Raw genomic sequence first — 15,198 nt, 5'->3', positions numbered from 1 at the left:
CCCTTCTAAGGTCCATCTCTCCATGCCAGTATGTATATGGTTCTCATTTGCAGAGTTTTGTAAGATGTAACATACACCATGGTGACTGTTACTGAAAACAGAGAAGAGGTGGATTCAGGTGGGTTCATCTTCTATTACAACTTCACTGTATCTTTCTCTTGAATTATGCCCTAATTTTGTGAAGTTTTTAGATATAAAAAACCCTTGGGACTTTTTTTTTCCCCCTGAAACAGTAGCTACTTTCGCATATTTTTTCCTGACTTGGTAGTCACTCTTGACGCAGGTTATTATTAAGTTCTCATAAAGATCGATGGAAGGATTAAACACCGTATTATGGTGCGTGCACATTACACACGGACACTGCTGTACACTTGATTTCTGATGAATAAGGTGCATTTATTTGAGTCTTTAACACAAATTTGCAAGGTAGTCTAATAAATCAGTCCAAGAAGAAACAACCTCTGAAGTGAAGCAACTTCACGGAAATGCTTTGGATATTGCTGCGGTTGTATTTATATTCTTAAATTAAGCAGTTGATATTTTTCCACTTTTACAACAACGAAATCTTGCTAGGAATGGCACAAATCAGCTTCAACTGGCAGCAGCAACAGAACTGAAATACACATGTATAGTGCCTTCAACAATTGAATAATTTGAGTCTCTTATAACCACCACTTTACTCTCACTTTGTGTTGGTTGTGAAAAAAATTAAATGAATAGAAAAAACAAACAAACAAACAAATACACTCACAATACGGACAAAGCGCATAGGGAACGGTCGACTGATGATATATACAAACATGATAAGGCACCTACAAAGAATCAGGTTATCTCGCACCCTGCTTTACAAAGAGGGAACTTATTCGGAAAAGAATTCCCTGGTAAAAGGCCGAATATTGCTTCTCAGACTGAATGCAGCATTTACAAAATTAGTCGATTGTATCAGCTTCTGTGCAAGATCGACCACACCAAGTCATTGAAGAATAAAATAATAGGTTGAATATCTTTTGTCGGTAGGTTGGTCGGGTAAGATCAGGGTGATGATGTCGAAGAAGCAGAGTCTAATTAATTTCAACACCGCTGATACTACTTGATCGTAGCTGAGACTCTAGATGCGCAACCTGGATATGTTTGGAGATAAGTTAAACTTTGTAGCACAAAAGTTGCGAGAATTAATTAAAATTTTAGTCCTGAATTTTGACCCTGCTTTGGATTACGTCCTGATGGCTTTAGTTGTGATAAATTTAGTCCCTGAGGCCTGTTCTACGTGGCAACCATCGGCTAACTCTAAAGTAGATTAATAGGAGTAAATTGTTCTGTAGGACAACCTCGGGGACTAAATTGTTAAATTGGAAATCCACAGAAGTAGTTGAAATCAGGGATGGTCTTAAAGAATTTAATGAACCTATATTTTTCCGTGTAGTATAAAAAAGGTAAGAGTTATTACTTCCGGAAGGTGGTTTTCCTTCCATGGCTTCCTTTTTTGCTTGGCAAGTTAAACAAAGGAAAGGGCCATCCCAGGGACTGACTCCCGAGGGTTTCGGTGAGCTAGCACGCAAAGAGATGCCCTCTCCCGGTCTCATCTCCAGCTGGCAAACCGCGCACATGAAGAGCTTGAACATATTGCTAATCGGATATTCAGTGTTCAACCTGCAAGTACACAGCATCATTTTAATTATACAGCTCAAGAAAAATATTTTGTGTCACTACTTTACAATAGAATGCATCTAGTGCTATCCAAAGTATGTTCTGAAGTCCATAATCCAATGCATTAAGTGAAAAATTAGACTAATGGAATGTAGAATACTATTACTAGCTTCTTCATATATATGCCTGCGAAATCACTTAAGAAACAATACCCTTCTAAAGGCTTGAGCTTCATACATACCCCATGAAGTGCAGATTTCTTATAAAAACATGCTAGTATTAGGGAGTAGTCATCCAATTCATGAGGTGGAGTTGGTTTTTTATTAGAAAAAGTTTTTAAAGAGGGGTATTTTTCTATATGCAAGAAACCGACTTTTCGAACGCAAATATGAAACTCCAATTTTACAGGGGCATATGCATAGATAGATAAATACGCAGTGGAATAATACGCAAATATGTCAATATTATTTTGGAATGAACATGACAAACCGTTCAGCAAGCACTGCAGACCCATCCTCAAATATTTCCTCAACCACATCTGGTTCTGAACATCCTCTATCCAATGGCTCAGAAAATGACTCACATGATTTTCTGCGGAACAAAGATTTGAGACTCCCTTTTCCTGGCTTTTTCAGTGGAGGGCTCAGCTTTTCTGGTGGTAAAATATCAACCACAATACAGGTAATATCGTCGTGAAGTCCTTTTGCTTTTAAAGCTTCCTGCAGATAACTATTAGTTAGAAAATTATTGGAATTGTGAGGCAACTATTAGAAAGAACTCTATTAGAGTTTAAATTGTAAGTACCCTGACAATTCGAGAAGCTGCGGCTTCGGCTGGTAAACCCCAACAACAACTGAGAGCCTTCTCACAGGTCAAAGCATCCCACACACCATCACTTGAGATGACGAGGCGTCCTCCAGCATTTGACAACTGTGAATTCATATAGAAGAGTATAGATTGTAAATTCTAGGAATGGCAAATCTATTGAGTTGTATGACATGCAACAGCATAGTTATAGCATCTAATAATATTAGGCACTAGGTAAACAATACTCTATTAGCCATATATACATATGTAGGAAAATCCCTCTACTCTTTGTACTGTTTGGTCCTTCCACTTTTTACTTGAACGATTTAGTCCCCGAACTTCTTTATTACTGCGAATCCATCTACGACAGTTTAAAAAAAATAAAAATCGAATTTTTTTCTTGTAATAATAAACATCTCACAAACCTTGACTTGTTTCACGTGAGGAATTGGAACAATAAATTCCCCAACATCCACATCTCCAATTGATCTTGATAGACACAGGCCACCTGGCCAGCACCTAAGAGGACCAACCTGAAAGGCAAATGGTCATTTAGCGAAATAAAAATGTTACAAAAAAATCAAAAGCTTCACTTTTCTTCTAGCATACGGAACCAATTCTAGTATTGCTCGGATACACAGTCGGCACCTAGCACTTTGCCACTTTCATCGTGATAAGTACATAGAACATACGATGGAAAAGGTAGAGCAGCAGCATGCTAGCTTATGATTTACGTGTTTTGAACAGAACCAGCGTATACTAACAAAAAATTAATCCGAGGATGATAAATCAACCACATCAACAATCATTTGGCAAGTAATATATATAAAACCATCCTAGGAACTGAATCATTAGCATCAGGAGGAAGAGCTTTCATTTAGTTGATGTAGTGATTCTAGTGACAAGTTCACGTGCCAGAGATAGTATTGTTCATTGGCCTAATAATTTTACTGAATAAAAGTGAATTATAGAACAATATTAGCAAAACCAGCAGTTCTAGAACAACATATAAGAGAAGAAACTTTGTGATAGAATGGTGCATGCTTCTAAAGCAAGAGTAAACATCGTAGTGTGAAAAGTAACTTGCACACAAGTAAAAGTTCCAAAAGGAGATATCACGAAATATCTAAGAAGGATAAGCAAGCAAGTACCTCAGCACCACCAGCAATATTTATCCTCCCAACTTCTCCGCCACTGGCTGTTATACGTTCTACCCTGCGGCAAAATTGATCATAGATCCAAATAATAAATTTAGACCCTAAATGTTTGAATCAAAAAGGTCTATAGCACCAGGCTCAAATCAAGAAACCAATACGTACTCCTCCTCATTAACTTCCAACCGGTGATCTGTCGACAAAAAATAAACTGAACCTTCTGCAGATTCAAGTATACAGCGTGAATCACCAACAGATGCTACAGTAACAACCCATCCATCAATAATGACAATCGTCGCAGTTGTTCCTGATTTACATGCTGAAAAGGCATCGGTGTAACCAAGTTAGGTTGCAGCAAAACAATGAAACAACGATATTAGCATTCTTAAAGGATTTAATTTGTCTTTTCTTTGTGAAATGTACGGATAGACCTTGTACTATCCCGATATTGCAATTTAATTAGTATCTTTTATGTCATTCAAATATGAAAGGAGAAAATACAGCAATATCTGTATTCCTGTCTTTGCAGGAAGTTCATCTTTACATGGCTGGATGCTTGCTTCTAAAATTGCAAGTTACCAACCATATTTGCATTGAACAACCCACCACATGTATTAGCTAGAAAGATGCCAAAGTAGTCAAATGTATTCTGAGGGATAACTAATGGCCAATTTTGTTAATAGATATAATAGGAAAAGTAAACTACTTGGAATCTGAGAAACTAGAACAAGCATCTTGCACAACAAATCAGTCTTCAAAGTTCAATAACCAAAAGAATTCTAACTGGCTCGCACCTTTCTCCTGAAAATCTTTATCCGTTTTGACAAAGCCTGCTACTAGCGCTCTTGGCAATGCTGCTATCCATTCCTCCCTGCTGAGATTTGGAGGAATAGCACACAAAACATTGCTTAAGAGATTCTCCTTGGAGTATATTGCAGCTGCAGAGCCATTATGTCCATCAAAGAGCTGCACAGTATATGCGACGATTTATTCACAAAATAATCAGAAAAGGGGGTTACTTATCTGGGTTAAAACCATTGAATTAAAATGCAGCATGTAGTACAAGTTTGAAAGGTTATTAAGGGCAAAAATTGAATCAATCATCGCTTCTTTCCTAGTCACAATAACATCCAAAAGACAGAATCTTTCTTTTGACCCTTGTACTAATATTCAAAACATCGACCACTTTCAAATTTTCTCTAATTATCTACAAACAATCACAGCAATAGCTCCTAAACTCCGCACATATCACAACACACAAGCATAAACCTCATATTTTCTCCGACACCACCACTCCTAGGAGTTTCCAGCAAACAATTCGCACTCATCGCAACACTCAAGTCAACATACCCTAATCCTTACCATCCTCAAACAACTCAAAACCCTAGAAACCAAACTACCCCAAAACCTAGAGAGCCAAATCACAACAACAACAACAACAACAACAACGAACAAAGCACTCTTACCACAAACACGGAGAAGGTGGTGGAGCTGTTCCCAGCTACACGCTGGCACTCGGCCTTCAAGAAGGTGAAATCCTCTCCCTTCTTGCTCTGGTTCGCTTGTCCGTACAGCAAATCCGGCTTCTCCACCCGCTCGTTCGAGAGCTCCCGCTTCAGCAGCACCGCCAACGGGATCATCCCCTCCCCCATCGAAACCCTAACCCTAAACACTTCTCCAAAGCCTCAAAACTGTGCGAGAATTCGCAAAATCTCCTCCGCAATCGCGCATACTCTACCTCCGAGCACACCAGTTTGGGCGAATCAGATCGACAACAACCACTTTTAAATGGATTTAGGGTTTGCGGAAAAGGGCGGAGAGAGAGAGAGAGAGAGCTTCGGCGAATTGGGCTTTTTTCGTTTTTTAACGTTTATAGTGACTGGAGAAAAAGGAGGGAGCTTTGAACGTGCGCGGCAGAAACAAAAGCTTGAGCTGTCCAATTAATCGCAAATAAATTTAAAATATTAGTTTAAATAGAAGACTCTGGAATTATAAATTATAAATTAATCAAACGGATTTTTTAAAATAAATGCTATGATTTTTTTTTACAGCTATGTGATTTTTTAATTAGGTTTGCACCCAATAAAGATCTTTCTTTACTTCCTCTCACGTATCGAAACAATTTGGTGTTTAGCACGCAAAGGATAACATGATCTGATCCGATCTCATGAATATTCGAAAAAAAAAATGTTTTTATGTTGAAATCAAAGTTATAAACTCGAAAGGTTAACTGGTTTACTCGATTAACCATCATCATTGTTTTAAAATTTATACATTGCATGTGATGAATAATTGATTAGACTTTTTTCACGATTCATATAACTTTTTCATCTGCATAAGATACTGCTAACAAGGAAAATTCGACGCATATCCGTGATGTCCTTTTTCTCATTGAATCAGAAGGACAAACTCCAAATAGAAGTTTTAATTTTTTGCTGCTGTATTATTGTGATGAAGGGAGAAGAAGTTTAAATTGACTGATTAACAGAGAAATTTAGTCATTCAAACTGTCATCTTCAAGTATATTTTAACTGCTGTTCATAGGACGCGACTAATTGAATTTGTTTCAACCAAAAACCAGATAAATAGAATAGAACATTTAAACTCGAACAGTTCTGTAAATCGCTTTTCTCACTCTATTTACAGAAAATGGAACTAATCGACTTCAGACTTCAGAATACGGTCCATGAAGTTAATCAAAAGTTAGATTACCTGCAAAATCAAATTATGCTAATCAGTACATGAGGTTTATAGTACATACAAAATAACATATTACTAACTGTGCACTAACTCGCATTTGTAGCACCAAAATAAAACTGTACTTCAACCTGATATTTTCAACTCTTGAACTTCGAGACATTGTAGTGTTACATGAAAGATAGACAACAAAAGATGGACCAAAAGGAGACAATTTCAGCAAACATTATAGTGAAACACTGCTACACTTTCTGCACCTTTTCGGCTCGCACAAAAGGGTAACTAAACTTGAGCAAAACACCTCCTAATTTTGACAGTGAAAGCCTGAAAGAATCTATTCAGAGTGTCATATCCAAAATAATAACTTCTCCGCTGTGATTAGAATAAGTTAAGTCAGATGCTTGTTTCAGATCTGCAATTGAAGCTCTATTCTAACTGCTTATGACATGCCGAATATACACTAACAAATGCAGAAAATGTCGAATGAAAAACAATATTTGTCATGGAGAGAGTCCAACAGAGAAGGAATGCATACTAAGAACAAGATAGAGCACTGTTTTTCTTTTCAAACAAAGGAAACATTAACTTCCGAGTAAGCTTAAGACTTTGGCAATGTTTCTCCAAAGTATCGAATAATAAGAAAATTCAAAATTACAAATAGTAGCATAATTTACCTGCTGCATTAGTAATTGTATGGCTACAGCAGCATTACTGATCATGATAACCACTCGCTCTAATTATATGTACCTGAGAGTAATATACAAAAGAAGAATCAGATTTAAAAAATAAAAATAAAAAATACAAGCAACATGTGTAGCTTAGGTTGGGAAACTGCAGGATACTGTACAATACGCCACAATCTTAATACATTAATGTCAAATTGTTGAGTGAGTGTATAAAAGGTAGATGAGTAGCAGCACCAGAATGGACCAAACGCAACGTATAACACAATCGATCATTTTTTCTCTTATGATTGAACCATTACCTTAAACCTTGCGGGTTCAATCAACTGGAAAACCAAAGCATCTCCATCGACCAACTCATGATGTAGAGAGAAGCCTCTCCATCCACCACTCAAGCCTCTCTTATTGGCAAGGTACACAGTGTCGAATTCCTCGTCCTCTTCATCAACTAAAGTGATGGTGGAATCTCGCTTTGGTAGGTATTTGTTGCAAAATTGTTTGGAAAGGCCCTGTTGAAAAAGCCTTCAAGAGTTCGATACATGCTATTTTACACCAAAAATCCACTTTATAATCTTGCAATATTGGATTCTTGTGTTCATTTCTACAACTTCGGGCCAAAAGTTGCAAAATCATAATAAATAGTGTACTCACAAATAGCCTTAATGATTAATAGTTCATACATCTAACTAAAAATAGAACACTAGATCAACAAAAAACCATCTTATTATAATTGAAATTACCAGCCAAAATCCTCCGGTGACATGGGATTGCAGCATGGGCTTAACAAAAGTAGGAAACTCAGAACCAAGTTCTGCTTCAACTTCTTCGGCTCTTGTTTCAGCATACATCCTTTCTTCATCCGAAGCATACACCCGATTCGACAAATCTCTCCTCTTACAAGGCCTATAACTGAATAATGTCACAAGATAAAGTTTTACATCCTGATGTTATGATGCCGTTTAACGAAGTAAATTACAGTTTATAAAAAGTGGCACACCTCCTTCTAGACCTTTCCGCTGCGTCCCATCCAAGCTATATAAGCACATAAAGTTTCAAAAGAATGTCGAGGGTCAATGCTAACATGAAGAGCCAATTAACCAAATGATAGCTATCTCAGGAACCGAAATCAAATGCAAATGCAACTGCAACTGCTGGTCTAAATAAACAGCTACAAACACAATCAAATACTCGTATGTTTGCATGCATAATTCTACATATTAACACAAAATAAATCCTATATATGTAAACTTCTATAGAAAGGGTAATAAAAATCTAGGTACAAGAACAAGTAATTCATGTGTTGCCTAAGATTAAGATATATTTGTGAGAACAAAAACATGCACAAAAATGCAAAAATGCTCTTTTTTTTTCCTAGTTAAGAAGGAACACCCCCCCCTAAAAAAGCAAAAATGGTGTTTTGAGATAGAATACAAAGCTCAAATAACTCAAATTTGAAGGGATTCACCATAAAGGTTTTCCCTTTTTCGCAAACACGATAAAATTTGCAAACCAAGGCGAAAACAAAGGATCAATTTTTGAGTTCTTAATCTATCACTTAAACATACATCCAACCAAAAAACAATTGACTTGAATAGAAAGTAACTAGCAATCGGCGTACCTCCCGATACGTTGGCGGCTCCGGCAAGTTGGCGACGCGCACCGACCGCCTCACCGCGACCAACCGCTGCTCCTGCAGGGCCTTCCGCTTCACCGACTTCGACTGCGCCATCATAAACGCACCAAACAAATAGTAATAAGAGTATGAGAGATATATAATGAAGCAGAGAATGAACAGTCGAAAATGTGGGGGAAAAGAGGAGATGGGTCGGAACCGGGGAGGGTTTGGGGGAGGAGGCGTCGCGGAGGGCGACGGAGAGGTGGCTCAGTTTGAGCTCCTCGAGCTTCCTCTTGTTCTCCTGGAGCTTCTTGTTGCGGAGATCTTCGTAGGATAGAGAGGGGGACATTGTTCAACAGTGAACAGGGAAGGGGGAGAGGAGGAGTGGGGAAGAGGGAGAGAGGAAGGGGCTTTTGGTGACCGTTAGCTGCGGAAGCTCAAAAGGCAGGGGATTCAAATGTTCAAATTTGAAAGTTGTGCCCTTTTTGTTTATTATTGTTACCATCATAAACAAAAATTTTATCTTCCTCGTAGAACGTTTTATTACTATGGGCTCCAGATATTTTGATATATTCATATTCAGAGTTGAATGTGGTTGTAATTTTTGAACCATTGGATTCTCAAGATCCGTACAGTCTCAATAAAATAGATTTAACTTAAGGGGACATATCTTTAATAGTGCTGCATAGATTAAAAAGATTTGATGATTAAAAAATCACGAGCACAAATACTATTGTATTTTTAAAAGCAAAGAAACTCAACTCTTTATATTCAATACTTTTTTTTATGTTCGGATTCTAGACATTTTGATAGACCAAAAATATAAACTTAAATAATGAAAGAAATCAATTATGTCAGGGCCTACTATAACTTAACTTGACCTCAAAATTTTTCATTCTAATATTATATTAAATAATATGAAATAATTATTGTTCTTCAGAAACTTACGTCGTTAGAGAGTGATGTTTTTAACATTTATATTCAACATATTCCTATCACATGAAACTAATTTAAAGCACTACTATAATTTTATGCTTAACAATATAAAAAAATTGTTCACTCCGATATTTGTCAAGAGTATTTATTCAATTATCGTTATATATTATTGATGTCTCGGTAAAATTATAAAGATTTGAAGTATGTGTACAAGTCAATAAAAAAATTTTATATCATAAGTATCAATATATCAGTAATAGTCAAGGACAACAATAAGTAAAAAAAACCGACCGTTTCTAGAGCAAGTGACAAAGGGTTTGATAGTTGGTATCCGAGACCCAAGTTCGAATCCTAGTTGATTCACATTTCTAGCTAAGTTTATTTCTAAATGAAATAAACGAAGCGGATAACGTACTACCTATCTCTCAAAAAAACAAAAAAAAACAATAAGTAAAGAAAGTAACTTTTTATTTCAGGTTGATTATATTCAGGTTAATTGCACCATTCGTTTGCAAATTTTTTTCTGACTCTTCAAGCTTTATAACTTATTTTAATTAGATTTTAACCAGACCAAAATTTTGTTAATTTTGACGAAATTCAATATTGGAGCTCCAGATAACAAGGGTGAGGAGGAAAAGGAGATGATTATGATCTTCATATGAATCTAACCATCATAAAGAAAGTCAATATATATATAGAGTTGAGTTAGAATACTATCGACAGCAAACGGGCTCCGTTGTCACCTATTTGTTTTCGATGATAGAGCCTCCAAATCGACAATCGGCACCGTTGAACATGATCTATACCACTTGAGTTTAGAAATCAAATTTCATATATTTTCGATATTGTTCTCTTATCCATCGAGTGGACAAAAAAATGAACGGCTTAAAATGAATATTCTTTAAAAAATGATGATAAAGAGTTTTGTAATTAAGATCAAAAGTATACATCTTATTTTAAATAGTTTAAAGAATTTTCTAACAAAAATTCAATTGATTTGAATATCTTTAGCCGCTAAACGAGAAAACGCCTTCTATCGACCATTAAGATTACAAATTTTGAAACCCTTTGATCATTAAGCAAATGATGTCGAAAATATTTTAAATTTGATTTCTAAACACTTCAAGTGGTATAGATCATGTTCAACGGTGCCGATCGTCGATTTGGAAGCTCTATCATTGAAAACAAATGGATGACAATGGAGCACGTTTGCTATCGGTAGTATTCTAGCCCAACTCTATATATATATACATATAGAGAGAGAGAGAGAGTCCGGCTATGATCTATACTTATCTATCTATACCTCTATACCTATATATTATTTTCTATAAAATTTGCCACATGGCAGTTTTTTCTTTACTCTTACCTTCTCTCTCTTTCTCATTTCCTGATGCTTCGCCTTCCCACTCCCCATCTCCGTCCGATGTTTCGTCTTCTCACCCGCTCACTTTCTAATTAATGTATTCATATGGTCTATTGTCATCTAAAAAATTATTTTCACAAAAAAAAGTAAAATAATATCTCTTCATACTCTTTTTTCATATTATTTATATTTTATTGATGTTTTATGGCAAGTCAAAAAATTTTAAAATTTTTACTTTATCAATCTTCTGTCTTTTATAGTATTAGTCCGCCGCAACGTGCGGATAAGTTCACTAGCATTTTTAAAAGCATCAAGTATATATTTAGTCCTTGTAAGTTCTTTTACTGTTAAATTTATTTTTTTAAGCAGCTCGACCTTTTAGATTATGCTATCCCACCAACTATTCACTTAATTCTAGAAAACTATTATTATCCAAACCAGACAAATATTTTTTCAAAAATTGAAAATTTATAAACATCAATAACTTGTGCTTTTAAAGCATACAAAATCAATTCTAAGAGGTGGTGGGATAGCATAATTTAAAGGATGGAATCGGTTAAAAAAAATCTGACAGCTAAAAATTTAGAAATACCAAATAATTAGTATTTTTAAAAAGCATTATAGTGGTTAGTTATTGATTACTCTACCATCAAGATGGTTGACTTGAAAGGAACTATTGCGGAAGCCACCGACCATGTCATTTTTGCTAATACTATACTAAAAAAAAGGGAACGAAGATAAATTAAAAAATCCTTCAGGGAAAATTTTTTTTTTTAAGACTTCTCTAACACTATTAAATAAAAAAATTAAAATTAAAATATATAAAAATATAATTTTATATATATATATTTTTTTTATAGAATCATAAAAAATATACGTAATCAACTCAGGGAAAATGCGCGATATGCATAACGTTAAAAAAAGAAAAAAGAAAAAGATATTTCTTTTATCGTACTTTTTCATCGTCTCACAATCATCCCACGTAAAGTAATTTTTTGGCGATAAAAACCTAAGCCTAAGAAGAGAGAGAAAGCATAAGAAGAAAGGAGTGAACGGAGCTCGCAGAGAGAGAGAGAGAGAGAGAGAGAGAGAGAGGAGTAATGAAGGTGTTGGTGACGGGGGCGTCGGGATATTTGGGGGGGCGACTCTGCGCCGCGCTCCTCCGCGACGGCCACTGCGTCCGCGCCTTCGTGCGCCGCACCAGCGACCTCGGCGCCCTCCCTATCTCTTCTTCTTCTTCTACTGCTACTGCTACGTCGTCGTCGTCGTCGTCGTCGTCGCTCGAGCTCGCCTATGGCGACGTCACCGACCTCCCCTCCCTCCTCCGCGCCTGCGACGGCTGCGACGCCCTCTTCCACGCCGCCGCCCTCGTCGAGCCATGGCTCCCCGACCCCTCCCGCTTCTTCTCCGTGAGCTCTCCTCTTCCCCCCTCCCCCTCTCTCTCTTGATCTCTAATTGTAGCTCCTTTTCAATCCGGATGTTGCCTGTTCGAGTAGCTTTTGGAGCTCCCGTGATCTCTCTCTCTCTCTCTCTCTCTCTCTCTCTCTCTCTAATTGGAGCTACTTTTGAATCCAGATGTTGCTTTATTTGGAGCGGCATCTAATAATTTCGACGCAGTTCGAATTATGATTTCTCGACCTGCATTGTGTTCTCATGTGCACTTTTAGTCGAATTTTGATGTCGAGACCTAATTCCGTGAGATCGAACAAGGCCCCCGATTCAACTCCGGTTCCTTGAGTTGAATTTAGTTTCCTGGAGTTATATGTTTGATGTTTCTGTTACGTTTCGGAGAATAATTTCTTGAATTGTTTCGTGCTGCTTAGCAGATCCATCAGCTGAAGATGTGTTCAAAACATTTGAAGTTAACAGAATCGCTATTAAATTTGACAAACCCCACAATTTGAATCTCTGATCAATGTAAAATAACGTAAATCAAAAGATCTATAGTTGAGAGGGTCCCGAATTAACAGAATATTAGTTGAGAGGTTTATTTCATTCAATAGGCCTCCAGTTGAGGGGTTCCTGTACATTTTCACCCTTTGTTGTTGCTCTAATCTGTGTGATTTTGTAATCGTTGTATTAACGTCAAAATGTTGGTTCATTCTTCTTAAACAGAGTGAAGAGTTTGCTTGCTGTTTTATTGCAATAGGTTAATGTAGGAGGACTAGAAAATGTGCTGCGAGCTGTCAAAGAAACAAAGACTATACAGAAGCTAATATACACTTCATCATTCTTTGCTCTCGGCCCTACAGATGGATCTGTTGCTGATGAGAAACAGGTAAATTGAGATTCTGAATCGATACTTTGTTATTTCTAGTGGCCTGAATTCCGCCTGGTTCGCAAATTCTGCATTCGGTGAATCAAGTTATCACCGGGTAATTCCGGTTTATCACTGGGCACCTGAACCTGCAAAATTTTGATTTCACCGCCTAACCTTCCAATACATTTGATTTAACTACTTCACAGTCATAATTTGGCGATATTTTGTTTTTATTAATAGATAGTGATCACGTATTTGTTGCATTACTTTGAGCGGTGACGACGATGCCTCCAACTACAGCACACCATCATTAAAGCTTTCGCTAATATTTGAGTGTTTGTGCAATTCAAATTTGAATAATGTTATTTGAACTCAACTACAGATGCATCAAGGAAAGGTATTCTGCACAGAATATGAGAAGTCCAAGGTCCTTGCAGATAGGATTGCTCTACAGGCTGCAGCAGATGGAGTACCGATTGTTCTTGTGTATCCAGGAGTCATTTATGGCCCAGGGAAACTCACAACCGGCAATATTGTTGCACACATTGTAAGTGTTTGTTTCTTTAAGAAGAACTAGGAAATGGTAAACACCTCTTAAAGTTTCAAATCTGTTATTTTGAGTAATTAATTTCTTGCAATTCGAATACTTTTTTGCTGATAAATTACATGTGCCAGATTATTACTAGCTTGCCTTTCTGCATCCCCGTATAGCATTCATTTGCTTCGTTATTATTAGGTTTCTCATATTGATATATAACGATTATTTGGTCAAAAGAAATAGCTTTTCTTTCTCCTGTATCTTGGGGGTCTAATTTGGACTTCTGTTTTGGTGTTGCTTTACAACCTCCTATCAAGTTTCAATTCGGTGCTTCAGGTTGATTCTTTCTCTCTCTTTCCCTCTGTATAATTTTTTATTTCATTACTTTGCAGATTGCTTTGAGGATTAATTATTTCATGATGTTACAATAGATTATGTTAATGTGTCATTCTCTTGCAGCGATGTTATAATCATCCCTTATCTTGCTTTTTCTGTTGTAGATAATCGAACGCTTTAATTGGCGGTTACCTGGTTACGTAGGCGATGGGAACAACATGTCCTTTTGTCATGTGGACGATGTGGTTAATGGACATATTGCGGCTTTGCACAAGGGAAGAGTCGGCGAGAGATACCTTCTAACCGGAGAAAATGCATCTTTTATTCAAGTTTTCGACATGGCCGCTACCATTACTAAGACAAATAGACCACTCTTCCACATTCCTTTGTCGTTGATAAATATCTACGGGTGGATATCAGTATTCTTCTCTCGAATCACCGGAAAGCTTCCTCTGATTAGCTATCCAGTATGTATTCATCTTTCCTTTACTAATTCTTTTATATCTTTATGTGCAATTAAGGACATAGTTTGATCTCTGCATTTTGCTGAGCACAGACAGTTAGGGTTTTGGGACATCAATGGGCTTATTCCTGCGCGAAAGCAAAAGAAGAGTTGGGTTATAGCCCTAGAGGCTTGAATGAAGGGCTAGTGGAGATTCTCTCATGGCTTAAAAGCTCAGGACTGATAACATACTAAAACTGGCTTATTCTAGTTACTTTTTGGCTAGCTCCAAAGAGCACGCACTATTAGCCATTCACCGAGGGAGAAGCCCAGGGAGAAACTTGTATCATATTCAAACTGGTTAAGCTTTGCCGCAGTCAGACTTTACTTACGCACCATGTAAATTGCATTTCATGGTTTTAAGTTACATAACAATGTCTTATGGTTATGGAGTTGCATGACATTAAGCTAGTGGAGGTCTATGATATTGCAGATGTGATATTTCGGAATTTAATCAAATCCCAGCTGCGCTGTTGTTGTTAATTTTATTATTGAAATTTCCTTTGTTCAGACAAGTCTATCCCTTTTATCTGTTTACTCATTGATGCTTACTTTCAATCCATACCCTATATCAATAATATACTTTTTGGTCCAAAAAAGTATTTATTTTATGGAAATTATTTAGAAGTTGGTTTAATCAACAACCAAATGGGCTAGCGT

The 15,198-nt window shown here is 36.8% G+C and overlaps 3 protein-coding genes across 3 annotated transcripts; 1 reads left to right on the top strand and 2 right to left on the bottom strand.

Moving 5' to 3' along the window:
* Positions 611 to 5,520, bottom strand: LOC109703782 (probable protein phosphatase 2C 12). Its single transcript, XM_020224529.1, has 9 exons — positions 5,075 to 5,520; positions 4,403 to 4,574; positions 3,774 to 3,927; positions 3,606 to 3,669; positions 2,880 to 2,987; positions 2,452 to 2,577; positions 2,137 to 2,366; positions 1,448 to 1,650; positions 611 to 1,121 (listed from the first exon to the last, which is right to left on the bottom strand). The coding sequence occupies exons 1-9, from the start codon at positions 5,258 to 5,260 to the stop codon at positions 1,087 to 1,089; spliced, it is 1,278 nt and encodes a 425-aa protein (XP_020080118.1). The 5' UTR covers positions 5,261 to 5,520; the 3' UTR covers positions 611 to 1,086.
* Positions 6,129 to 9,094, bottom strand: LOC109720713 (B3 domain-containing protein Os06g0194400-like). The gene is made up of 7 exons (XM_020247994.1): positions 8,821 to 9,094; positions 8,607 to 8,708; positions 7,986 to 8,020; positions 7,729 to 7,897; positions 7,291 to 7,497; positions 6,980 to 7,052; positions 6,129 to 6,320 (listed from the first exon to the last, which is right to left on the bottom strand). The coding sequence occupies exons 1-6, from the start codon at positions 8,950 to 8,952 to the stop codon at positions 7,014 to 7,016; spliced, it is 684 nt and encodes a 227-aa protein (XP_020103583.1). The 5' UTR covers positions 8,953 to 9,094; the 3' UTR covers positions 6,129 to 6,320; positions 6,980 to 7,013.
* On the top strand, positions 11,992 to 15,053 carry LOC109720703 (3 beta-hydroxysteroid dehydrogenase/Delta 5-->4-isomerase). The gene is made up of 5 exons (XM_020247983.1): positions 11,992 to 12,311; positions 13,052 to 13,180; positions 13,545 to 13,709; positions 14,201 to 14,503; positions 14,593 to 15,053. The coding sequence occupies exons 1-5, from the start codon at positions 12,003 to 12,005 to the stop codon at positions 14,731 to 14,733; spliced, it is 1,047 nt and encodes a 348-aa protein (XP_020103572.1). The 5' UTR covers positions 11,992 to 12,002; the 3' UTR covers positions 14,734 to 15,053.

This window comes from Ananas comosus, linkage group 1 (genome assembly GCF_001540865.1).
Source record: "Ananas comosus cultivar F153 linkage group 1, ASM154086v1, whole genome shotgun sequence".
In the NCBI taxonomy this organism is placed as follows: Eukaryota; Viridiplantae; Streptophyta; class Magnoliopsida; order Poales; family Bromeliaceae; genus Ananas; species Ananas comosus.
The sequence above is the reverse complement of the archived record's forward strand: the minus strand, read 5'-3'. Positions and strand labels throughout refer to the sequence as shown.